General features: G+C 35.3%; 3 protein-coding genes across 7 annotated transcripts; 2 read left to right on the top strand and 1 right to left on the bottom strand.

The window, feature by feature from the left end:
* Positions 1–1,138: 1,138 nt before the first annotated feature.
* LOC114149238 (putative helicase mov-10-B.2) lies at positions 1,139–14,675 on the top strand. Of its 2 annotated transcripts, none has more exons than XM_028024909.1 (28): positions 1,139–1,226; positions 1,851–2,031; positions 2,414–2,507; positions 2,808–2,974; positions 4,623–4,716; positions 5,047–5,222; positions 5,584–5,674; positions 5,889–6,034; positions 6,431–6,524; positions 7,223–7,370; positions 7,510–7,729; positions 7,810–7,893; positions 8,090–8,252; positions 8,346–8,488; positions 9,085–9,273; positions 9,368–9,474; positions 9,555–9,751; positions 9,945–10,048; positions 10,567–10,664; positions 10,741–10,839; positions 11,132–11,237; positions 11,715–11,829; positions 11,902–12,099; positions 13,328–13,396; positions 13,474–13,599; positions 14,237–14,325; positions 14,416–14,514; positions 14,589–14,675. In XM_028024909.1, the coding sequence occupies exons 2-28, from the start codon at positions 1,856–1,858 to the stop codon at positions 14,629–14,631; spliced, it is 3,435 nt and encodes a 1,144-aa protein (XP_027880710.1). In that variant the 5' UTR covers positions 1,139–1,226; positions 1,851–1,855; the 3' UTR covers positions 14,632–14,675. The 2 variants fall into 2 exon arrangements, with proteins under 2 accessions (XP_027880710.1, XP_027880711.1); XM_028024910.1 differs by having other exon boundaries at positions 1,159–1,226; positions 1,851–1,916.
* A 1,469-nt stretch (positions 14,676–16,144) lies between these two features.
* On the top strand, positions 16,145–21,365 carry LOC114150107 (syntaxin-2-like). Of its 4 annotated transcripts, XM_028026321.1 has the most exons (9): positions 16,148–16,403; positions 16,621–16,689; positions 17,677–17,770; positions 18,230–18,304; positions 18,657–18,730; positions 19,418–19,526; positions 20,113–20,186; positions 20,302–20,439; positions 20,538–21,365. In XM_028026321.1, the coding sequence occupies exons 1-9, from the start codon at positions 16,368–16,370 to the stop codon at positions 20,745–20,747; spliced, it is 879 nt and encodes a 292-aa protein (XP_027882122.1). In that variant the 5' UTR covers positions 16,148–16,367; the 3' UTR covers positions 20,748–21,365. The 4 variants fall into 4 exon arrangements, with proteins under 4 accessions (XP_027882124.1, XP_027882125.1, XP_027882122.1 ...); XM_028026323.1 differs by lacking the exon at positions 18,230–18,304 and having other exon boundaries at positions 16,145–16,403; XM_028026322.1 differs by lacking the exon at positions 16,621–16,689 and having other exon boundaries at positions 16,149–16,403.
* Positions 21,366–22,611: 1,246 nt separating this feature from the next.
* On the bottom strand, positions 22,612–24,615 carry pgam2 (phosphoglycerate mutase 2 (muscle)). The gene is made up of 3 exons (XM_028026319.1): positions 24,084–24,615; positions 23,828–24,008; positions 22,612–23,017 (listed from the first exon to the last, which is right to left on the bottom strand). Exons 1-3 carry the CDS (start codon positions 24,612–24,614, stop codon positions 22,848–22,850), a joined length of 882 nt encoding a protein of 293 aa, XP_027882120.1. The 5' UTR covers position 24,615; the 3' UTR covers positions 22,612–22,847.
* Between the last annotated feature and the right edge of the window lie 1,898 nt (positions 24,616–26,513).

A 26,513-nucleotide genomic window follows, 5' to 3' on the forward strand; every position in this document is an offset into this window, starting at 1 on the left:
CAACCCTCAGGACCTGGTGAGACATAAACTGCAGTAGACACATCAGATACTGTTACGGAAAACGAGTACATTTACAGCTTTGATCAACGATTTCCTGGCTCGAGCATTATTAATCGCTGCGATTACGAGAGCTTGCCACTTTGTACACATCAAATTCGTTTTAATGGCTGCACCTGAGTCCCTCCTGCCTCCACCCTGCTGTGATAAAAGGTTTGCCAAATGTGCAGTGACACAAAAGTGAAGGCAGTAATGGCAATTTGTCAGCTGAGAAAGAGCATGGACAGATCGTTTTTGGCCTTCTGTACGTTGCAGAATTTTTTTAATTACTTTTTCTGCATGAAATAATTCTGTCTTTCGTAAAATAATTTAAGGTGAAGCACAGTAACAACACTGGAATTAAACACAAGACAGGAATAGAGGATAACAAATCTTTATAATTCAGTTATTTCAATAAATGTAATAATGATCATTAATACACTACCACATTCTACTTAGGGGTATAACTATTGCAAATATTTTTTGTTGTATTTTGTTTTGTCCTATATGCATTTTTACCTTAGAGACGTTTAGGGGACTTTTTTTTAATAGGTTTAAATAGATCTCTTCTTCTGACACTAAATGAGAGGTTTGTAAATGAACTTTTTTTTATGTCATCTTAATACTGAAGGTTAAAAAATTGTGTTAAAATACTCAGACATCTAGAGAGAAATCAAACCTTCTAAACTGGAAGATTTAATACAATTTTCATATATTTCTTGTTTAATTAAGAAAAATGTACTATAATCTCTAACCAAGAATAAAAACCTTCCAGGGTTTTTTTTGCCTGCTTTCTCCCTGTAATTATTCTGTTCAAACTATTGAGAATTTAGTTCTGCACTCTAGATTTCCTGTTTTTGAAACCTACTTCTGCATGCAAACAACTACTGTGGCCATGGTAATAACACTGTTAAAAATGACAAACAATGCTAGAATTGCACGGAACATCAATAATATACAACAGTAATGTTGTAACTAAATTACAATTACAAAACAAGCAATAAAAGAAAACAATTTTAAAAGCATCAACTTGCAACTGGAGTATTCTAGAACAATAAATGAAAACAAATAACCAGACTGTTGCTAAGATATTTTCAAATTTCAAATATGCCTTGTTTTAAAATCAGATAATAACACATTTAACTTCAGCTTCAACATTAACTGGGGTCTCCACCTGAACAAACTAAAGAGTAAGTGAGACTTTCCAAAAGGTTGTGCTATTTATGTTCAATCTTACTCATAGTATTGTACATAGGTTTTAAATCTGGTTAACAAAATTGACATGCAACTTTCAAATATTTAGTAAACTTCTGAACGAGTAGCATATCCGTGTACAAGACATGTCAGGTGTATGGGTCATGTGAATATGTTAGGTTCTATTCAGAAATATAATGGCCATTTTATGCTTGTTTCAATGACCTTGAAGCCTCGTTCTTGTGTACAAAAAAAAAGCTGTTTGTCTATTTGCAGTTTTGTCACATCAGGGAGTTTAGGCTTAAAGGTTCTTAATTATATAGAAAAAAAATTTGTGAATGTGACTCCAGATGCCCACTGTGCATCTAAATCAAAGTTGGTTTTTTTGTTATTTTTTTTTTATTCTAGGGGGCACATTTTAGATTAGTATTGTATGAACATTACAATATCAGTAAAGTATAGTTTAGATAAAACTGTTTCTCCTTAGATTTTTTTTTACACCATGTGTGGTTTCTCAAGTTTAAACATCCATTTCTTAATAAAGGAAGTGAGACATTAACACAGACACACAGCCTAGCCTAGAAAAAAAATATGTCTATTTTTTCCCCTTGTTTAACCAGAAAAAATGGATGAAGCTGAGGATCTGCAACTGAAGTCTGAAACACAATCAGGGGAGAGAGAACCAGGTGGCCAGGACCCAACCTTCTTATATACTAAAGTAGAGATAGCAATACAAGTCAAAAAAAATATTTTGTCTCGTCATAAGAGGGCAAAGTCATTTCAGAAATTCAAGAATAAACGGTAATCAATTGAAACATTACAATTGTTCAAGGTTTATCAAAAAAAAAAAACATCTATTAATTATAGTGATGTTTAAACATTTGACATCCTACAGGCATGTAGGACGTCAAATGACTAACACATGTCAAATAATGAGTTAGTCACTGAGACCTTCTATTATCATTTTCTGACAGATTAACAGGATAAATACTGATACTATTATTAATGTATTTAAAGTTTTTATTTTATTCATTCATATTTCAATACAACCTTTGAACTATTGGCAAAGATTGGAGATCAAATAAAATGAATACTCAATATGCTACCAAAATCATAGATACATTTGGCAGTGCAGATGTAGCACAATGATCACATGTATTTTATTACCTTGCCATCTACACAGGCTTGAAGAAACCTTCAAACAATATAAACTCAGAATGACTTCAAGACACTGTGCACTGAAAAAGAAAAAATCTGTCTCTGTGAAAGAAAATGAGGTAAGACCAAGCTAAGTAACTTTAACTTTATTTTTTTAAAGCACTGGTTTAATCCTTCAATACTAATTAAATTATCAATACTAATCAAATTATTATCACAATTTGCAAATTGTCATTACCTACAAATCCTTCTTAACTCATGAAGCTAAAAAGAAAGATTGGACATAAACATCTTACAATTTTATAGAACTATTCCTTTCTTCAGAAACTGAGACATTAATTACCACAAACACAAACCGACTTTACTGGCTTTCAAAAAAAAAAAAAAAGTATTTAATAAATCTAATCCCGTTTAATCAGAAAAAAATGGATGAAGCTGTGGATCTGCCATCAACATTAGAGAGAGCATCAAGTGACCAGAACCCAACCGTCTTATTTACTGAAGAAGAGATGGCAACACTAGCCCAACAAAACATCTTGCTTCGTCAGAAGAAGGCAAAGTCATTTCAGGAATACAAGAATAAATGGTAAGCAGTTGAACCATAAGAAATATTTGAAGTTTAGCATGTAAACAATATACTAATTGTTATCATTGTTACCTGGCTACGTAGGATGGACTGAAGGTAAGGTGGTTACTTTGTCCTTTCCACATGTGATGGTGCAATATAGAAAAGATGAGACACAAACATAGAGATTCCATTAGAATTTAACAGGAAGGTTAAATGCTAATTCTTCTTCTATGTAATGAACATACTGCGTATTCAATACTTCAGGTACCAAATACTTCAGGTATCACTAAGTAATTGCAATAAATTGCCCTGAGATGACATCACAAATAGCCATAATATCCATTTAAATTGAACGGTTTAAAAGAATATTAATAAAGACATTATGAATATCCTTTTGATTCATAAGGACATTAGGAATGTTACAAGTGGCTTGAAAACAATATTATTTCTTTAGTTAGTGCTTTAACTCAAATACCTTGTCCCTTTTTCCCAGACCTTCTGTATTTTTAACTGGCAAACTTAAAATATATGACTTTGCTTTTAACTATTTTTAATAGCTTTTACAAGTTTTATTCTGCACAAATAAAACATACTTTAATATTTAAGCATTTCAGCTTTTAACTGTATTCATTGCTTTAAAAGAATAAGAGTATTTTATCTCTTACATTAAAAAAAGTAACTACAAAACTGTAATGCTCCTTTAATGCTGTGTCTCTTTACTAAGCTTTAAACATAGGCAACCATTACTTACTCATCAAATGTCATAACAATATGGTTTCTCTGGCTTTTGCAATAACCCACAAAGAAATGTCCAAATGGCAAATAAAAAAACCAAAATTATGTCCTTTGTGGGAAAACCGTTTTGAAAAGTGCAAAAATATAGAATTAATTCTGTAATCATTTAGCTGTTTGTCAGCTAGCTTAACACACGTACGAAGTCCGCTAGCATTAGTATTTAGCCTGAAAAAATATGTCGTTTTACACGATACTGATCACAAACTGTATAACATGGCTCACTTTTTGACTCTCGGTTCAAGAACTTCTTCAACTCTAAAAGGTAAATAACATAAGTGCATCAAAATACAGTTTTACTGACCTGTGAAATAGAAAAGATGACACATATTTTGAACTTACATTAGCGTATAACAGGAAGGTTTATTCTTCTTCTGTGTTGCCACCCTGCTCTATGCCACCAATGCGACAGGCGCCCCTAGTGGCTATATGTGGTATTGCACTGAATGACTGAAATAACACTAAAGAACATATCACAATGAATAATTAAGGATAGAAAACGAAAAATAATGTGGGGGTGCCTATTTTTATACTTTGCGTTTTATTTACTGATTACTGTACCTGTTTTTCACCCCTCTACATCATGTTCAAGCATTTATCTCCATAACCAATCAAGAATTGATCAGACAGACTTTCTATTATAACGTTCTGACAGATACATGGAATTAATACTGCTGTGATTATTTATAATATGTTAAATGTTCTTTTTTTTCCCTTTGCATATTTCAATCCAATCTTTGTGCCCCTGGCTCACCATAGATTAGAGGACAAATATAGCAAATTCTCAATCTGCTTGCAAAATTATGGGTAGATTTGGCAGTGCATTTATAGCATGATGATCAAATGTCTTTTTTTCACCTTGCCATCTACACAGGGTTGAAGAAACCTTCAAAAAATATAAACTCAGAACTACTTCAAGACTTTATGAAGAGAGGGACAAAAATTCTGTTACTGTGACAGAAAACAAGGTGAGACCAAACTGCGTAACTTCAATAATTCTTAAGTATGAGTTATTTTTTAACTGTAAGGTTTTAAAAAAAAATCACACAGCATGGACACTGTCTCCCTCCCTTGGTGACCAATCGTTACTGTGTTCTATGTGCTGTATTAAATGTCTATGGCTTTGTATTTTTAAGGCATTAGTTTAATACTTCAAAGAACATTTCAAAATTGATCATACTAATCTAAATAATCATACAGCATCAGTCAGAAACAGATACATTAATTGTCAAACACAAAAACACTACTGCCTTTCAAAAAAGTATTTATTAAATCTACTCTTTACCTTGTTCACCCAGAAAGAAATGGATGAAGCTGAGAATCTGCAATTGAACTATGATACTCAAACAAGAGAGAGAACATCAGATGTCCAGGACCCAACCCTCTTATGTACTGAACAGTTGGCACAAGCACACCAAGGCATGTTGCATTGTCAAAAGATGGCAAAATCATTTCAGGAATACAAGAACAAACGGTAAACAGTTGAATCATCAGAATTATTTGGAGTTCAGCATGAAAATAATCTAGTAATTGTTGTCATGTTTAAGCAATCAGGTCCATATGCAATCAATAATTAGTCAGACAGACAAACAGACATTTTATTATAATGTTCTGACAGATTTATGAGATTAACACTTATTAACTGATAATGTAGTAAAGGCTCTTCTTTTTTCCCTTGCATATTTCAATACAATCTTTGCTCTCTTGGCTCTCCACAGACTAGAGGCAAAATAAAATGAACTCTCAGCATGCTAGCAAAATTTGGATATATCTGGCAGTGCAGTTGTAGCATGATGATCAGATTTTTTTTTTTTTTTACCTTGCTATCTACACAGGGGTGAAGAAAACTTCATAAAATATCAGCTCAAAGTGAATTCCAGATCTTGTGAAGAGGAGAAAAATTATGTCTCTGTGACAGAAAATGAGGTGAGACCAAGCTGAGTAACTTCAATAATTAGTATGATTTCATATGTTAAATCATTAATCCTCCCAGGAACATTTCAATTTATATTAATGAAATAATCATATTGAATTTGTCTATTCTAAATGTCTAGAAATCCTTCTTAACTCATAAAGCTGAAACAAAAGACTGGACATAAACATTTTACAATTTTATTTTAATGTCACTTTCTTTCTGAAGTCTGATACACAAACAGGAGAGAGAGCATCAGGTGACCAGAAACCAACCCGCTTATTTACTGAAGAAGAGATGGCAACACTAGCCCAACAAAACATCTCGCTTCGTAAAAAGATGGCAAAGTCATTTCAGCGATACAAGAATAAGTGGTAAATGGTTGAAACATTAGAAATATTTGAAGTTCAGCATGAAAATTAAATCTACTAATTATTATCATGTTAAAAGATTTAATAAAATAAGCTATCAATACTTAGTCAAACAGGCTTTGTATTATAATCTTCTGACAAATGAATGGGATTAATACTGATGTTATTAATTATAATGTATTGAAGTTTTTAATTTTTTTTCTTGCACCCTTGTTTCACCACAGATAAAAGGAATACTCAAGCAAAATTCTGAAATTAAATAAAATGTATTTTTAACATGTAAAACAAAAAAAGTCATGATAATAATCAAACTCACAAAAATGTTGTATTATGGGTTTCTTTTGTAGTGCAGTTGAATTACCAAGTGTTTTGTTTTATTTTTGCGTTGCCATCTCTCAGGCTTGAACCAACCTTCCAAAAATGTCAAGTTAGTGTGACTTCAAATCCTTATGCAGAGAAGGAGAAAATTTCGATCATTGTGACAGAAAATGAGGTGAGACCAAGCTAATTAACTTCAACAATTCTTATGCATCACTTAAATACTAGCTTAATCCTCCCAAGAACATTTAAATGAATATGGCACTGATCGCAAATGACGTCACTGTTGCCTGGATGTTTGAGTGACAGTGCAGGAATCTTGCCAAGTTTTTGCTCAGCAGTTGGTGTGGTTGAAATTATTGATTCATCAATGCTCAGCAGTTCATTTTTCTAATTAGATATCAATTTGGAAAAGCAAATGAGTGCGGTGAGCAACACTGTTGTGAGCAACTCTTACCACTATATTAGCGCGGTGACATATAAAGCAGTTTTTCATCTTGAGTTTACTTGTGGTTAGCAAACAACAATTTGGTGGGCATTAAATTTGACATATTTATAACCTAAATCAGCCAATCACAAACAAAATTAGCTTTTCAGACACACATACGTTTCCCCAAAAACACCGTTCTTGTTGGTCCGAAACTAAAATGGTTAAGGTGCAGTGATATAGATTTGGTAGTTTAATGCAATTTGTGATCAGTGCCATTGAATCTGGCAATTATGCACAGGCTCAACATTTAGATATTTATGAATTATGCCATTCATTCTTTTTATTGCAGTTGTTAATGATTTTACAATTGTTCTTTACATAAATATGTGCTTTTCTGTGACTGATAGTATTGCAGTTATTTTGTGAGATGTTCTTTCTGACAGAAATTTGTGCCGTTGCGCATACAAAACACAGGTGTCGAACGGGTGTATTTCACCTTTAAGACCTTTGATTTTGTGAAAAACATTTTCACTGTCAAAAGTCAGGATGGAAACATTATCAAAACCATCAAAGACAACCTTCTCAGGCCAGGTATGTAAACCTCTGACACAAAGCATTAATCATTCACATACCGTAATTTTTACTCTGAAATCATAAAATAAGTGGACCCAAACTTATCACAAGCTGAGCTAATGAAATGAAAAAATGTTTCCCTACATTTTGGCTCCAGGAGAATCATACAGAATGAAAATTCATTTCTCCTCCGACCACCCCGGCCTCTATGAGCAGCTGCTAGTCTTTAAGTTTAAAAGAGACTGTCAGCATTCAGAAACATTTGACATTATGCGCCTCTTGGAGGTCATCCGTCAAACACCTCAGAATGAGGACTCTCAAGCCAGGTCAGAAGTAGAGAAGAACTTCCAGACTGCAAAGAAGACATCTCTGGCAGGGTAAGTAGTGAAACATTGAGCAGTTTGTTACTATTATTTCATGTTGCCCAATGTAACTTGTTTGTTTTTCACTTCTGCAGATGTGAGGTCTTTCTCAGACCAATGGTGTATCTCAGGAAATATCCATTGCCTAAGAACGTTGCAAACATCAAAGACATAGATATGTCTGTTCAATTTTTGATCTCTCACATTTTTTTGTTGTTCTCAAATGTTTAAACATGGGGGTGATTTGATTATATTAATCCAATACCATGGACTTATATTACAACTAAGACTTTTGCCTGCTATTAATTGTCATCACTGAAAGCTATATGGCTCTAAATGTACCGTCACTTTTACCATATCAATGATTTTTTTCAGAGATTTGGAGAAAAAGCCACTTAAGTGGGGGAACTACTCTTGGCGATTTCACTTGCTTCTTTATCTAGAGGAGTACGCATTTTCCACCGCTCTTGAGAAATGCAACCAAGAAGATATACTTGTTGTCACTCATCAAAGTGAAAAACGTATACTGATTTTAAAGGTGACACGTCCATCTGTGACACAAAGTCTAATAAATTACAACCTTGTGTCACATTAACAATAAACTTAAATCTTTTTGCTAATGTTGCATCAGGCAGAAGATGTCTCAAACATGTCTAATGTTGTTCTGACTGGATGCAAGGCACTGGTGACTCCTTTGAAGCAGGGTGACAGGATATACAAAGGATGGGTCGATGACGTGGATGAGGAGCAAATCTACATTAGATTTGAGGAAATGTAAGAATGCAGCAAAAGTAATTGGAAAGTAACCTATTTTTTTCTTTATAACCTTGTCTATTTTTAGACTATTAATTTAGTCTCCCTCTGCAAAAAGAAGTATCAAGTTAATAAAATTAGTTCAAACTATTTTCCAACAAACGAGTGAGTTTACATTTTAAATGTAGGCTTGAATGTGCAGACACTCTATGCAGTTTGATTGAGGTTAAGATATTTTCCATAGCATAAAAATCATAAATTTCTGTAAATAAACGTTCGTGGAGAGACACCCCAAAGGATTTGTAGTATCTACAAAATACAGTAAAAGATGGCTCTAAAGTGCTGGCTAATGGTAGCTGTATATACTGCATATGTGCCCCACAATTTTCAGATTTCCGAGTCACGAAAAAAAAAAATTTAATTCCTTTTAGTTTATTGTACTTTTCATTGGTTTATCATATAAAATACTGATAAAATAAATAGCAGTTTGTTGTTCTAATATGTCAACAGTGGAGAATTTCCACAGATGTGAACATGTTTGCAAGCTACAGTATATTTTAACTTTTTTGTCGTGTTCTTGTTTGGTACTGACTCAGTTGCTTTGAATTTAAACTCAGCTTTCCAAAAGAATACAACATAGGCATGAGGTGCAGTGTTGTGTTTTCACTTCAAAGAATACCACTACGTATGCAACACAGAGCAGCAGCACTATCGCGCAAGCATTTACTAAGGGACTTACTCTTCCCTGTTGGGCTATGTTCTGCATACAATTCATGCCTTGCACCTGTAATCCCAAAATGCACCAGGTCAGTATGTAATAAAGTTAACACTACCTTGAAAATCAAGTTGCTTTGCCTGCTTTGCCACTGAAGTAACTACAAATGGTTTCTCCATCTCCAGTCCACGAGTGATTGTAAACAACCCAGAGCAACAAAAGGCTATTAAACACATTTTAGCCCGTTCTGCAAAACCTGCCCCTTACCTCATATTTGGTCCACCTGGCACAGGTATGGTATGAGGTTTTGTATGCCAAGACCAAACTGATTGGCATGTAATACAATATGCATTTCTCTTATCTGTGGGTCAGGCAAAACAGTAACTTTGGTTGAAGTCATCAAGCAGATTGTGTCAACTCAAGACTCCAAAATCCTGGTTTGTGCACCCTCCAACAGCGCAACAGACTACCTCTGTGAGAAGATCCTGGAAGAAAACATTGTACCCCACAAAGTGTTTCGCCTTTACTCCATAAGCTACAAAGTGGAAAAGATCCCTCAACATGTGAAGGTCTGGATTCTGTCTGTTTTTATTTTGTTTATTACAACTAAAATGAAGGAGAGAATAGACAGCATGACTAACAATGTTAAATATTTTAGAGGTACAAATACCATAAAGCATTTTTTTGTAAAAGTTAACTTCTATTGCATTCATATTAATGTGTACTAGACATGCTTGTATGTGCTGTCTGTTTTAACTACAGATGCACTGTAGCTTTAATGTTGCAACAAACTCTTTTGAGATACCGACCAAAGGGGAGCTGATGACATACCAGATCATGGTCACCACCCTTCAAACTGCTGGAAGGTATTATATTCTACTGGAGATGTCACAATCAGAATGCTTCTTTGTCCCAAATACTAATCAAATGATACCAAACATTTAAAAAAAAAAAACCTTCATAAGTATGCTGAGCCCCACTTGTTACTGAAATTGTAAAATATTTCAGTATATTTTTTTTGCCAACTTTCTGCTTCAGAGAAATTATTTCTTTGATGATGGCACAATTTTTACACAAATTCTCACATATTCAGAAAGAGTCAGAAAGGCTAAATTGGTTTACTGAGTTGATGTTCAGATCTGTGGTATCTCTAGCTGATCTCAAATTTGTCATCTTTGCCATGTTCATTCTGAAGGTTCTTATTTGTAATTTATTTGATCTATTTGAAGGCATCAAAGAAATTGGGCCCATTTGCAGCAGGTTAAAATCTTCTGTGAGAAATTCCTTATTGAAACAAATGAAATATGATGTTTATCCAAGCTGCAATGTGTGCAATGATTAACGTTAAATTACTGTATGTAAACATACACTTCTTTTTTTACAGGCTGGTGACAGGTGGCATTCCTCCAGACCATTACAGTTACATCATTGTGGATGAAGCAGGCCAGGCTATAGAAACAGAGTGTTTAATTCCAATAGCTGGTGAGCAAGGCGACTTTGTTTAAAATACTATATACTAAGCACATATTTTATAGTGTATTCAATGGATTTCTGACAGGATTGCTGAAACCACATAGTGGCCAAGTGGTTCTGGCAGGTGACCCGAAACAGTTGGGACCTATTATTTTATCAAAGATAGCAGAGAGAAACGGCTTGGGTGAGCACCATGCATACAGTGTTATTGATATGTAAAGGTCTAAGTGAATTAATCGAAATATGATTCAAAACATGTCAAACATTTCTGGATTAAAGAAACTTGATAAGCTGCTTTGGTAATTAGATAATCTGACTACCTTAAGAAAATGGAATGAAACATATCATCTTAGCTGTAGATGCTGCAAACTATAATTTCTAAGCTCAGTTTTTGCCTTTTTTAAGTGTGTGAAACAGTCAGAAAACTGTGACTATTCACATGTCTCGAGTAGGAAAATAGTGTTCACTATTTTCAGGTGTGTCCATGCTGGAGAGACTAATGACGGATATCAGACTGTACAAACAACACAAGATCAACGGCTTCAACAGTCGCTATATGACTAAACTGCTGAGGAACTATAGGTTTGCTTTTTGTGACATAAATTAGTTCATCTCTTTGCCAATTTGAATCTGGTTCATTCCTAATTCATCCCAAACTTTTACCATTTTCAAGAAAACCTTTTGTATCAGTTTATGGGGATACATAAAAGGCTCAGTCTCAAGGTACTTTTACACTGTACAATATAGATTTACCAATCCACATTGTTTCTAATCATTTCAGGTCTAATATCTGTTTTGAACCAACCACATTTCCTTGTTCTAGAAAAACAAGTAGATTATAATTACTTTCAGATCAGTGGTTACCAGAGTGGGTAAGCAATAATTCCAAAGTTTGTGCAAATTATTAGTGTGAAACATCCAATATGACCAAAACTGCAGAAGTAAAGTGGCACAGGGGTCAAATGATCATCACTGTTTTCTTTGTCACTATATCCTATCAACAAAAAGCTTCCTTCCCCAATTCTCTCCAAACGTTTCCACATCTTTGCTTTTTCTTAGGTCTCATCCTGCAATTCTGAAAATACCCAATGAGTTGTTCTATGACTCCGAACTCCAGTTTTGCAGTTCCCTTGAGGATTGTTTATATAGTAACTGGGAACTTCTGCCAAGGAAGGTAATTAGAACCAAGAGAAAATATCTTGCCATCAATTTCTCTTCATCTCTAATCTTATCTTGTTTCTCTGAGGATCAGGATTTTCCTCTAATGTTCCATGGGGTTGCAGGCATGAAAGAACAAGACCTCAACAGCCCATCTGTTTACAATATGGCTGAAGTGGATGTATTGAAGGAATACTTAAAATCCCTAATCAAATATCGCCGCAGAAATGGTCTAGACAAAATTGGACCAAAAGAAATTGGTATTGTTACTCCATACACAAAACAAGTAAGTATTTAATCTTTATGTTCATTATTAACCCTCTGATGCATAAGTGGGTTCTTTTGGACCCGGTGAGGTCATCTTTTTGCAATATCTTTTTAATGAAAAGTTTTCATCACTTCATATTCCAGGTATTCCTCAACAAACATGCCATTGATATCATGCAATTCGAATTTCTAATTTACTTTTTATACATTTTAAGAAATAGCATGTTTTATATTACTACCCTATTATTCCATAAGTGGGTCCAAAAGGACCCGCATTAATTTCCTATGGAATTTAATCGGAATCTTTGTTTCTTACCAACTGTGACTGTCAGGAAAAAATTGTTTTGTGAACCATACACACTGAGTCCCAAGTCTCACCCCTGAATAATATTTCACAAAGCAAGAAGTTTTACATATAATTATTATCTTTATTTTTACCTCACAAATGTGTGGGTGTGTGTGTGTGTTAATCATCAGTGCTGTGACAGTGTTATTGTCACAAATCAACCTATTAGCCTTCTTTGAAGTTAGCTAATACTAGTTATCTAATCAAGCTAGCTAACATTACTGCCTATACTTTATTGTGCATGTGTATTATTTGTGTGCGTGTGTTTTATGTGTGTCTGTGTCTCTCTCTGTGTGTCTGACACCCTGGATAAGAAAACCAAAAGAGAAAATGTGGCCCCCGGGGAAGACCCAGGACATGCTGGAGGGACTATGTTTCTCAGCTGGCCTAGGAACGCCTTGGGATTTCCTCAGAGGAGCTGGAACAAGTGGCTGCCTACCCCGCAACTTGACCCCAGATAAACAGAGGATGGATGGATGGATGGATGGATGGATGGATGGATGGACGCATCCATGATACACAGCATAGCTGGGTTAGCTAGCTAGTTTCAAGAAATGGGTTCTTTCTATCCCCCCCCGCACACACACACATATAATGGACGCTGACATTGTTCCAACACAGTATCATATTAAACATGATTTTGAATAAAAATGACAAAAGTAGCATAAAAACACATTGATTTCAACTCGGGTCCAAAAAGACCCACTCATGGAAAACTGTATAGTCAATATGTCATGCATCAGAGGGTTAATGTTTTCATGACTTCTACAACTGAGGGAGAGCTCTGCAAATTCTTTGTGTCAAATACTGTAAAGACTTTTTTTAAGGACAGTCTTTATTACCAAATCAGCAGAATGTGTAATTCTCTTTGCCCTCATTGTCCTGTTTTATGTTCTGACAGGTGGAGAAGATTAATGCAGCCTTTCACAAAGACAAGGATCTAGTCAAAGAGGACTTGGAGAATGTCCTGGTATGACACTTTTCAGAAATTACTACAATTTTGAAAATATATTAAATAAACTCTAAATTTGTTTCCTTTTTCTGAAGGTTGGCACAGTTGAGATCTTTCAGGGTAAAGAGTCAGATGTAATCCTGATGTCAACGGTGCGCAGCAATCCCGGCCTGACTGCACCTAATCAACATTTCAGCTTGGGCTTTGTAAAGGATGAGAAGGTGAGAAATATCTCATTGTTCTTAGATGTATACTCCTCACATGTTTTTTAACTCATTGCCAGAGTGGTGGTAGTATATATAATGCAGGAGCATCAACAACTTTTACTCTGCTAAAATTAAAAAGGCTTCATTTTTCTCTCATTGCAATAGCACAATCTTACAATTTCTTTGACACCATCAGAACTACTGGAAAAACTTTCAAATACTTCTCATATGTGCAACTTTTTTTCTTTAGTCTTGACAATGATGTTTGTTATAAGTCTTTTAATAGGATGTATTTGATTTTCTTCTGAATCTTCCACAAGATTTGTTTGAAAAGAAGATCTTGTTTTAACATTTATTTTTACTTTTCAGCCTAGTGAGCAATTTATTTCCAACACAATCATTAGAGTTCCCTCTACATTTATTTGCACTCAATCTAAAGATGTGCAAAAGCCTGAAAATAGTTGCATTTTTTATCGCAGTTACATAATCTCACCCTGTAGCAAATTTAAGGACCATAAAATAAATCTACATTTATTCCGATTGTTTTTTTGAGTTTATACTACTTTGATAAAAGATACATTTATTAGAAGACCTTTGTCATTGGGCTGTCAATATATTAGACCCTATGTATTTACAATCTGAATCTCTTCAGAGATTCAACGTGGCAATGACTCGAGCCAGAAGCCTGCTGGTTGTGGTTGGAGACCCCAGAGTCCTGGAAATAGATCCAGTGTGGAACAAGTATGGCTCTGTATTTTCTTACAAGTACAAGTAAAAAGATTGGGCAGAACTCAGTCTGACATGCCTTGTGTGCTAATCTTTCTCTCTTAGGCTTATCCATTACTGTTTAAGAGAAAGAGCATACCGTGGCATCAATATTTATGATCTGAAGGCAGGCACAGAGGTCGCTTACCCCTCGTCAAGCTCCGGGTAAATGGCAGACTTGCAGATCCAGAGACACTGTTGTCTGCCAATTATTTTAATAATAAATGTTTGTGTTACAGCCCTCAGCAGAAAGTGAAACCAAAGGTCACATTCAGCTGGTAGAATCAAAAGCATTCAACACAGAAATAAACTTCATCCAAAGCATGTTTCACTATTTCATTCTGTCTTAAGGTAATCAAGAATCTGAAATTTGGTGCATATTTAATGTAGCATGTGCAAGACATACAAAACAATGTACCATTCAGACAACACAGCCGATCATACAAGTACAAAACCTTCATACAAAACCATTAATAACATTTCATGTCATGGAGACTTTCAGACCCCAAAGTGAGTATATTCTTCAGTTATCCAACATTGAGGTTTTTACCTGCCTTCCTATCCTTCTTACTATGTGAGATGTTAAATTAAACCCACATCCTGGAAAGAAATGAAAGAAGCTATTATCTTGTGGCTTTTTTTTTGTTATCTCTCTATTAGCCCATTTTGAATTTTAAATAGGCCATGTCAGATGCATATTTCAGGTAAATACAAAGACATGGAATAACTGAAAGTTAAACATTCAGATCAATTTAAAAGAAGTTATGCAGTGGAGTAGTAAATTATTTAAACCCAAAAATGCTTCAATTACATTTATTTTTAATTGTATAAAAATATACTTTATTGTTAATGAGTATGGATGCTTTTACCAAGATTAGAACAAATCAGAGAAGAAATTAAACAGAAAAAACTACCTCAGGGTAAAATTACCTCAGTATTCCTAACTCTTTTTTCGCTTGCTGGCGTTTTATATAAATAGAAAAGAAGAGCTAACAGTCCTGAATATTTTTTATTTTTTTAAGAAAAAAGTTTTTTTAAGTATTGTCTTATTGCTTTGGTTATTTATTTATTTTCTTGTTTTGTTTTTGTTGTTGTTGTTTGTTTTGTTTTGTTTATAAGGCACCAGAGGATTTACTGGGTGATTTACGCACCCAGTAAATCAAAAGAAACAATTCAATTGAATTTATCTATGAACAATTTCCCCAATGATATAAAAATAACAACAACTTTAGAGCAGCTAAAATTGGTGGAATATAGGCTACTCAATTTGACTTTAATAATCATATATTGTATAGTTTACAAGTACTCTTATTATTGTACAAAGTCGCCCTTGCAGAGGTCATGGAGAGACAGGGTGCGCCCCTTTACTTCTCCACAAAGCAGAACTGTCCACCGAGTAGGTGGAGTTTATAGCCATTTTACATTTGAAGCAACTCGTAATTATCAACTACAGACTTACTCATATGAAAACAATACGATAGCTTGGTTGCATACATAACAACATCGTCTCAAACAATGAATAAATTCAATGATTCGGCGTAACATGTGCCACCTGTTACACATGTGGCACAACAAGCTGGTCTCGACGTTACACCTTCGGCAAAAACTCGTTTTCCTCAGGAAAACTCCTCTTTCATATTTTGGTCATCACCTATTCGTAGGTTGTTCGGCGGCTGACTGTTATGAAACTCACCCAGAAGATGTAGTTCTCGTCTTCTTATTGGTTAATCCGGCTGTTTACAGGTGTGTCACTCTTTCAAAGTAACCAATTCGAAAACGGGAACCAGCTTCATATTAACGGAAAACTCTGTAAGGGTTTGCGTTTTTGTTAACATTTCTCTACACTTTTTCGCAATAGGCGTAAAGCTTAGCGATAAATATCCACAACTTCGTTTTAATAAATACAGTCATTTTCTGTTCAACCATGGCTTGAAGACAGGTGGCTTGCTGAAGCTCTCTTTGTTTGTTTAGACGGGAACGCGCCTGCGTGCCCACGCCTTTTATTACAGGTGCCTTCGATGACCTCATCCCCCAGGAGGACGGACAGACTTCAGGTGAGGTCGAGTCTTATTGTGAATCCCGTGGGTGACCTGACTGTTAATAGTGTAGTATTTTGTAGCTGTGACAAATTCCACCGAAGTGGAGTTAAAAACCGTTTTTTCATACAAAGCTTTTAGAAGAGGACAGAAGCTAGTTTTGTGTGCAGCGAAGCACTTTTTATTTATGCCACAACATTAAAGTGGCGTAGTAAATTTCCACTCGCTTTTTTAGTCACGCCAAACGGATACTATGAGCAATTCAACAACGATAGGAGCCGAAATGGAGGAATTTTTTGAAACGGTAAGTTTGCACCTAAAACTGAGTTAGTCACAACATCACTGAGACCAGAAGCTTTGGCCACATTCTGGTTGCAGTCATTGTTTGTCATTTGTTAGACTTAGCAACAGCTGCTTCACAAAGCACATGATTAAAGTTGCATTTTACAACAGTAAAACTTAAATAGGCTGCAGGGTTGCCTCGCAGCAACCGTGCTGGTTTGAATCTTGGGCAGTGGTCATTGTGGGTGGCTTTTGCATGGTTCTTTCTGGTTACTCTGTAGCTCCCACACAAAAACATGGCAATGGTTTGTTGGTTACTCAAAATGGTCCTTTTGTGTGAGTGCGTGTGTGTAAGGTTGTTTTGGGTATTGGCAAGCTGTCCAGACCATGGTGGTTTTTGATATAAGAATTGGGGGCAGTTGTATTGGGCGGCATTCAAGAGGGGAACAGTGACCAAGAACTACAAAATAAAATGTATGTTATTAATCGGTTGTGCCCTGAAAAGTTTACTACTTATATTCATTTGCACATTATATTCTGCTAAGTATTAGAAGACTATAAGCTACCTACTTTCTGCTTGAAAAAAATTTTAATTGCTTGCATTTTAATTGATTGAGCGCATTGGAGTCTCAAATGTGTCAAACCTATTCCTTTTGCAGCTTAAATATGTCATAATTTTATATATAATTTTCAGGTTGCTAATGCCAGCTGATCTACTTTAAGTTCCTAATGTGAAGAGATGGACCACCATACACAAAACTAATTTTAGCAATTTGTTTTCTTTTACTGTCACAGATTCAATGTAGTTTACCAAGAATGAACACTTGCAAAAAGAAATGAGGAAATGCAAGTTTGTATATGTATAACATCATTTACATAAACAGTAATTTAAAGTTCTCTACAGAAAAAACAAAGAACAGAGATGAAAACATTGACAACATTGGTGGTTGTTTTTTGGCTTGTTCTGACATTTCAAGTAGCCTAATGTTGGTGGAATTTTTGTGTGTAGGTGGGTGAGATAAGAAACCTCATTGAAAAAATTTCCAGCCAAACAGAGGACATGGAAAAAATACACTGCTGCATCCTTTCCTCTTCGCACAAAGGTAAGACTTTCTGGAATATTTAGTGAAGCATTTAAATTGTGTAGCAACTCAGTGTTCTATTAAGCTCCCTAAAGATACACACAAAAAAACAAGAGCAACAGAAATATGAGAAGTTTAACAGAGCTTTATTTGTTTACAGAAGGGACGCGGAAACCAGTATAGCAATGCCCTGTAAGCATATCTGTGCTATTTGGAGATGAAAAAGATTATGTAGCCATGCTTCCAGAATTTAAGATGTGAACAACCGGTGTTTTGGGATATTTCTATACATTTTCTTTGCATTGGCTAGATTTTGCTTAAATACTGTTTTATGTTGTTACACAAAATTACTGAATTACAGTTCTACCATAAAGAGAAATGTAGTCTAAGCTTTTTAGATTGGTTTAGACACAGAAAATGCTGAAAAAAAGGGTTCCTCACTTTATAAAGCAAATTTGTTCAATCTGGTTGTTTTTTTAGGAAGTAAAGATGAATTGGAGCTGATAAACAACGAGACCAGGAACAACGCCAAGTTGGTCCAAACCAAATTAAAATGTAGGTGCTACAAAATGGAGTCAAAATTGCTCTCTGCTGGAACCTATGCAATATTTGTGTACATTTTTAATATTTCCCTTTGGACAATCATTTGAAATAGGTGCAGCTTTGCTGAACACCAAACTTCCTTAAAAACTTGGAGTGAAGTCAGAATTGTATAATTTGATTGGCAAGTGAATAGAAGAGGAAATAAAGTGTATCACTGTCCACTACAGCTCATCATCATTCAATCATAAAAAGTTCTCAGAATATTTTGCCTTGCTATGTAAATTGTGAAGGGAAACCTGGAGCGCATGTTAGTTCCTATCTGATGTGGTTTGTAATTACATTGGATCTGTCTTGTGTATTTCAGTAATGCTGAAGAACTGTTCATCAGAAGACAACAAAACTAATAACTCTGTAATTTGTCGAATTCGGAGGAATCAGGTTGGTACCTAATACTTTAATTTTTCTCATGGATAGTAATTTCATTTTTTTTAAGTCAAATCATTGCTTCTATACTTATGTTCTGAGAAACTAGTGCCCTCTCACTAGCTTCTCAGTCTTTTTGAAAAAGAAAATTATCCACAGAATAACATCTTTGTTTACAATGAGCATGAGGTGCTTTCATACAAAGACATCCTTTGTTTAAGGCCAAACCCACCAGAAGCATTATTTGTTTAAAAAGCTCAAATTTGGTCTCATCTGACCAAAATAAACTATTGCTGTCAAAGTTCCTGTAGGAATTAGAAAACTCCACATTTATATTTGTGATGTAGAAGAAAAATGGTTAATGAGTTCAGTGAAGTTCAACAAACATCAGCCTTAAATGGCATTTCTTATCTTCCACATTTTGTGGAAAAACAAATAAATTGCTCTGTGCCACAACAAACAAAATAAAAATACATTATTGATTTTTTTTGTGAGATTATGCTGTAACAATAATCCTAATGTCACAGTTTAATTGCATAAAAAATGATAAATTAGCAAATATAAGCCTAGTATCATACCAGGTTGTGATTGTAATTGCATATGCCCTGCTTTATGTCATAGGCTGTCATTGTACTAGTCATTGCATTGCAAATTTTAACCTTGGCTTCCAAATAAATACTTTTGCCGACTCCCTTCTGCCAGCATTCACACCTGACTCGTTGGTTTTCTGAAGTCATGAAGAGTTACCATAAGATACAGATTTCCTTCAGAGAGAAATGCAAGGCCCAAATTCAGAGACACCTCGAGATTGGTAAGTCATTATTGCAATAGTAATTGTTTTTTATTTCCAGTTTCAATGCTTTTCTTTGAGAGCAAACTGAGATCAAAGTCAAATCCCTCATTTGTGTCCATAGACTTGGCCAATAAAGCAGATTCTGGTCTTGTTCTTTACCATTTCTAGTCATAAAATTGCAGGATTGTTTTATTTAGCATGTAAATAATATGACTTACATCCACTCAATTTCCTGCCAAGATTGTTTTGAGTTTTGTTACTTTATGTATCACTGAGCCGGAAAAGGTTGATATATTAAACCACATTCCAATAGAGTATGTGTTAATCTCTTTATCCAGTTTGTTAATTGGGATAACTGTGAAGCAGTGTTATGTGTGCAGTTATGGTTTAGAATAGTATTTTGTCTTAATTGAGGCTTAGAATAACACACTAATTGTGACATCCTACGGCAAACTTCCAGAAATGCGTATAATTTTTCACTTCTTTTACTGCAATGATTCCATTGTTTTGTGTAAAAGATTTTATTTCATTTTGTAATTTCTAATTTGCCTCCATTTTACATGCTACAGATTCTAAGTATTAATTTCTCATTTGTTTCCAATAGTGGATAAAGTCACAACAGATGACGAGCTGGAGGATATGCTGCAACGTGATAATCTTGCCATTTTCGTATCTAATGTGGGTGAGATCCCAGATATTCTTCCAATACAATCTTGTGGTATTTGAATAAAAAAAAAATATTTATAGATGTAAGTATATAAAAATAATGTCCCTTTTTTACCCTCTAAAAAAGATCCACTTTGATGCCCAATTTTCAAGTCTTGCTCTCTCTGAGATTGAAGGACGTCATCAGGACATCATCAGCCTTGAGTGCAGCATTAAAGAACTACATGAGATATTTACAGACACAGCCATTCTGTTGGAAATGCAGGTAAAATGTCTGCCCCAAAAATAAATGTTCATTGAGAACAGATTTAAAATATAACTGATGAAATGACTAACATTGTGTCTTTTTAAAATTTCCACCAGGGAGAGTTAATCAACAATATAGAAAAGAATGTCACCAGTGCTGGAGGCGATGTACGTGCATCAAAAGAAGAAACACAAAAAGCACTTGAATACAAGAAGAATCCTTATAAGGTTGTATCTCTCCCAAGCTTCTTCAAGTCCTTTAGGAGACAAACCAATACTAAAGCTGCTGATGAAAGCTCTTCTGAAGACTGCATCAAGTATTCCTGACACACATCAGAGCCTTGGAGAATTATTTTTATCAATTGTTTGCAGTTCTTCATTCAGTTACTCACTCAGCCACTAGGTGGCAATGCAACAACATTGAAATATCAGGCTGTACCTCGTCTAAAGTTTCTTCTTTTGTTTAGTTTTTTTTGTCAAAGAAGTTTTCAAAATATATTAAGCAAAAAATAATGTCAAGCCATATGGATACTGACAAAAGATCGAGTGTTTATAATTTGATGTATTTATAATCCAAAATGTTGACTTGTAAAATTATGTTTTGTGCATACTACTTGTTCATAATGAATGCTGTGAAATAGAAGTTTTTAAACTTTGTGTTCTGCCTCTTCAAAATTTGTGGTCTCCTGCTGTGATTAATTAACAGTTTAAATAAAATGTGAGAAAATCTGCACAGTATAAAAATAGCTTTAGTAGTTGCAGTCAACTTGTAAATTAGAAATGTACTGATCAGAGTCTTACTGGCTTATGTCTCGTTTTGCCTTTTTGTGGGTCTGATCTGCTGACTGTAAAATCTTGTGTTTTTAAATTAACAATGACATGTATATAAACTGCTTTAAAGTATAAGGAACCAAGGCGGGCATAATCAACAAAACGGGTAAAAAAGAAAAAGTTTCTTAATAAAATAATGATGATGGCAGAAAATAGAACATAAGTAATTAGGTTAAATATTTTCGATCTATAAAAAATCTGATGCAAATTTATATTTTGGTATCTAATGTAGTACTAATAACTGATTTAGTCGCTTTACCTACGTAATATGCCTATTAGGTTTATTATGTCCAAATTCCTTTTATATTGTTTATGTTCATGTTATTTATACGTATTGCTGCTTCAGTTTGTTCTGTTTTTTTCATTTTTTAATGCACACATTGGATAGGTAATGTTCACTTATGGTGTATTTAATAAACTGGGAAAAACAGATTTTTCAGTGTGTGGCTTCCAGTTTCTAATCACAAGCTGCTCAGTTGGTAAATTACTTAGAAACTGGATAGCATCAAAAAGTGTCCCCAAAGAGTGTATGCATCATGTACATGGAGTAACTTCAGTAAACACACTTTGATATTGTGACCTTTGTGAAAGTGCAGTCTCAGATAGCATTGAATTTAATTTGATGCTCCACTGAGAATAAAGTGGGACTAGTGTGGCTGTAAATATATTTTTTAAAGGTTGAAATTATTTTACTCATGCCTTAACATAAATGAACTGTTAACAGTGTAACATTTCTAATAGTGCACATTAAGTACCACATTCTCTTTAATTCTTGTTAATAAATATAAAAATTGAGAATTTACATAAAGGCTTCACTTGACTTTTATCCTCCCTACTGATTCTTATTTGTGATGTTGTTGGACACTTGCATTAGGCAATACCTATAGGGTTATAATTGAATGACATTTGTGTAATTTGCTGCTGCACTTGCTAAATGTGCAGGCTATTGGAGTGATAAGAGTGATGCCATATCTATGTTTAATGTATTATTTCCCACATGGTCCATATGTCTTAAAAGCTATTGACTGGCTGTTACTTGTGTGATTTGTAGTTACTTAAAACCATTTTGTTATCGCATTTTTCTCTTTGATCTGATTAGAGTTGAAAACAAACAAGCCTGCATTGTGGGAATACTGCCAGGATGAACCCATTGACTTTTCTCTCAGACTGCATTTCACATCCAACCCCTCCGCCCCTCCGCTTGTGCTACGTCAGGATAAAATTTCACAGCACCTTTGTACTTTGCTGAAACCACTGATTTCCAAATTGCTATGGAAAAGTGTGGGTGTATAGAAAAAAGATGACTGTGAATATGGGGATAAAAAAAGGAAAAGATGTGAGGATAAGAAAAAGCCAGACATACAAACATGACTTATTTATTAGATGTGCCAGAGTGGTGAACCCAAAAAATAGAGCTTGACCACAATTTAAAAGAGCTGAGTGATGTGTGGCTGTGTAAAATGTGGGGGCCTGGCCCTCCTCCCAAAGACCCATTAACCATTTCCCCAATCTGGAATGAAATATGAGGAAAATCTGGAAGAATTAGGGGATGAAAAGTCTCATTTTCTGCTTCCTCGTGGAGCCTCCGTGGCCGGCTTACTTCTTGGCTTTTCCCTGGGCAGCCACAGCCTCCATGGCCTTCTTCACGGTTTCCTCATCACCGAGGAAAGACATGGGCTTGACCGGCTTCAGATTTGCATCCAGTTCGTATACGATTGGGATTCCTGTTGGAAGGTTCAGCTCCATGATGGCTGCATCAGACATATCTGGAAAAGACAACACAAAAAAACCCCTGAAATCAGAAGTATGAGAATTTGAACTGATATAAATATATGGCCAGATAACAGTACTAATTGTCATTGTTCCTGACAAATTGCCCCCAACTTTATTTTGGTTAAATGTGCACAGGAAGTCTAAAGCAGACCAATAAAAGTGTATAGTGCAGCCTTAGCACCTCACACTGACTTTGATGTTATGACAGACTGTTTAAATGAATATTTATTTGTTGCACATAGTGAAAATAAAATTATTTGAAAAATACATTAAAATATTAGATGCTTTCTGTGAATAAAACGGCACATTTAAATGTCTATTTTTCAAATAATCTGTGTTATTTTTAATGAATCAGTGACAAATTTACATAATTGTTTAATTAACCATTCAGTTTCTTCACATTTATTATGTTTTAAATTAATTACATATTTTTATATAGATATAAAATAATCTGCCTTTCTTATTGTTTGCCAGACACTTCTTCTATTATTCCCAGTGAATGAAACTCCCTTATTTATCTCTGACCACTGCTTAAAAATGTACAACCTTTCGACATAAAGGTCGTGACTGTAATGGGAACCAGACTCATGACCCTCTACCCTGCACTCCAGTGCAAGAGTCTTTGCAGACTATTTATAAGCACTGGAATCAAAAGCTTAGTATCTCAAGGGCTTTTCTTCTATGTAAATCTATTCATAGTTGTGTTGTTCTCTGGAATTAAATCTCTGGAAACTATTTAAGAGTTTTCGATTTTATAAATAAAAACAACACAACTGTGCCCGCTTGCTCACTGCAAAACTCACCCTCTAGGTGCTTGACTATGCCACGGAGGCTGTTGCCGTGGGCAGCGATGATAACATTCTTTCCTGCTTTGATTTGTGGAGCAATAACCTCGTTCCAGAATGGCAAGGCACGTGCAATGGTGTCCTTCAGAGACTCGCATGTAGGCAGCTCACCAGGCTTCAGGTCTTTGTAACGCCGGGACTGGAATGAACCAAAACAGAAGCAGACTGTTGCACTTGTAGGGAGCTATATGATGGTTAAGTTTAGGTGTCTCACCTCACTGATGATTTTGTGGTAAGAGTGGTCCTTATCCATAGGTGGAGGTGGGATGTCAAAAGATCGACGCCAGATCTTCACCTGCTCCTCACCGTGCTTCTCGGCAGTCTCTGCCTTGTTCAGACCAGTGAGGCCTCCATAGTGGCGCTCATTCAGGCGCCAGGTGCGAATCACGGGCAGCCACATCTGGTCAGTGACCTCCATTATGGTCCACAGGGTCTGGATAGCGCGTTTCAGCACTGAGGTGTAGCACACGTCAAACTTCAGGCCTGCCTCCTTAATAGCCTGGGCTCCACGCTTGGCCTCTTCCACACCCTTCTCACTGAGGTCAGCGTCAAACCAGCCGCAGAAGCGGTTCTCCTGGTTCCAGGCACTCTCTCCATGGCGGACAATAACTAAGCGGTGGACAGCAGTCATATTTAATAGTTTTCCTTGGATTTTTAGCTCTAAACTAGGCACAGAGCTCTCAGCCCTTCTAAGTTGCTCTTTCACACACTCACTGGCTGCCCAACAGTGAGTCCAGACCAACATACCAAAATCTTTTTATAGCGGACCAGCCCCTCAGCATTCCACCTGTGAGGGCATTTCACCCTCTGATGGACACACAAAGCAGGCCAATAAACCAGACCACAACTGGGCTTATGGGAGAGGCTGGGAAGGCCAGAGGTCAGGGATAAACCAAAATAGCAACATGACTTTTAAAATGAGATCTGTGCAACAAAAGTGTAAAGAGCACAGTTGGTGGCACATAGTTTTCTCATCCTAAAATGAATGACTAAAAAGCTGACAATAAAACTACTGTGAACAATTCTTAGTGACTTTTACATTTGCCATCCATTTGTTTGCTAAACCTTTGACCTTTTATCAATCTATACATGCATCATCCACCTGTCTTTCCATTTGTCTGCCATCCATCCATTCTTTATTCATTCATCATCGATTTGTGTAAAATCTGTGCTTCTGTTTTATATCAGTCATTGGTCTACTGTGCATACATTCATTTTTTTGTCATTCATCCATTTACCCATCTGTCCTTCTTCCTAACACTCACCCTTCTTGATTCTTTTGTCATCATCATGAGTCCATTCATCCCTATATCTGTCCATTTGTCCTTTCAGTTTTAATTTATTCATCCAGGTTCCATTGTCCATTTTTTTGTCCATAGTATTTTTAAATCCATTGCATTTTGAAATTTATAGTTTTATATTTTTATACCATATAAACTTTTAAACTTTATGATTTTCCCTCCAGGGATCAAGAAACTAACTACTATAACTTAATCCATTCATTCTTCTGTAGTCCATTTGTCAATAAAGGAAATCATTACTTATAGGTTTAAAACTGTGAATGTGAAATTTTGTACAAATTCTGAGTTGTTTCAAAATCTCTAGGTTTGCAACATAAATTCACCATGAAATTCTTGACAAATATTTAGTCTGATGTTTAGTGTTGTATCTTATTATGACCACTAGGTGTTGATCTTGTAAAGAATAAGCAAGTGATGTTTTTACCGGTATTACTCCTTCTTTTTTTACTTTTAAAAAAGATGAATTGCAAAAAATTGTATCAGGTTTAATCAAAAAAGTTTTTAAAAAAGAACACTTTTATTTTTTTATATAAGAAAGTCAAACATTTAGTTTACTCTTATATGTTCTTGTGTTGTATTGAACAAATGCAAGTGTATACAGTATTCTACAAGAACAAGTCTTAGAAGCTAAATATTCTGCTGCATTGAACAGGAAATGTAATGCCAGGAAGGAGCATTGCACAGAAACTCCCAGAACGGACATAATGGAGCTGGCTTGGAAACTGAACCACAAAATCCAAAAGCTGAAATATGAAGCAAAGTGTTCTGTCATCCTCCTGTGAAATTATGATCCACTAGAAAGGCAGAGGTCCAAAAAAAGAATATTAATGGAATTCTAGGATTAATGCCAACCTGCATCATGTGACCTTGGATTGTATCCTATATAAAAAACTGCATTGTAAGGAATAAAAAACTCCTTTGCCTTAAATTTCTCTGGTTATATTTTTTAACAACCATATTAAATGTAAGTAATATTGGGAAACTGGTGACTGCATTCACCGGTTTGCTAGTTACAGGTTTTGTTTCAAGTTGGTATAAGAAAATGTAGCCTTTTTCATGTTTTTATTAAATTACTGATTCACTATCAGTGTTTGTTAATACCTGACATTCAGTACTCATCATCTCTCTTGACCTAACAAGCTACAAGTTTGTTATTACGCCTTTAAGCATTTTCATTTGGTTGAAAAGGCGACTTAATGATCTGCTGTCTCGGTTGTATCGCCCAGAGTTCTGTAAGCATCTTGTCTGCAACAAATTGCCTCGGTGCAGATTGTGAAGCTGCTGTTTGAGATGGAAAAAGTGGACACAAGGGAGTTTGCGTGATCACAACTGTTCCGATGACT

This window comes from Xiphophorus couchianus, chromosome 8 (assembly GCF_001444195.1).
Source record: "Xiphophorus couchianus chromosome 8, X_couchianus-1.0, whole genome shotgun sequence".
Lineage (NCBI taxonomy): Eukaryota > Metazoa > Chordata > Actinopteri > Cyprinodontiformes > Poeciliidae > Xiphophorus > Xiphophorus couchianus.

Coding starts and splice junctions, on each gene's coding strand:
- LOC114149238 (XM_028024909.1), top strand. CDS start 1,856: ATGGATGAAGCTGAGGATCTGCAACTGAAGTCTGAAACACAATCAGGG. Junction 2,508..2,807: donor TCTCTGTGAAAGAAAATGAG/GTAAGACCAAGC, acceptor CCGTTTAATCAG/AAAAAAATGGATGAAGCTGT. Junction 2,975..4,622: donor CAGGAATACAAGAATAAATG/GTAAGCAGTTGA, acceptor CCATCTACACAG/GGTTGAAGAAACCTTCAAAA.
- LOC114150107 (XM_028026321.1), top strand. CDS start 16,368: ATGACCTCATCCCCCAGGAGGACGGACAGACTTCAG. Junction 18,731..19,417: donor GTCGAATTCGGAGGAATCAG/GTTGGTACCTAA, acceptor CCCTTCTGCCAG/CATTCACACCTGACTCGTTG. Junction 20,187..20,301: donor TTGCCATTTTCGTATCTAAT/GTGGGTGAGATC, acceptor CCTCTAAAAAAG/ATCCACTTTGATGCCCAATT.
- pgam2 (XM_028026319.1), bottom strand. CDS start 24,614: ATGTTGGTCTGGACTCACTGTTGGGCAGCCAGTGAGTGTGTGAAAGAG. Junction 24,009..24,083: donor ACCACAAAATCATCAGTGAG/GTGAGACACCTA, acceptor GGTTCATTCCAG/TCCCGGCGTTACAAAGACCT. Junction 23,018..23,827: donor CATAGTCAAGCACCTAGAGG/GTGAGTTTTGCA, acceptor TGTCTTTTCCAG/ATATGTCTGATGCAGCCATC.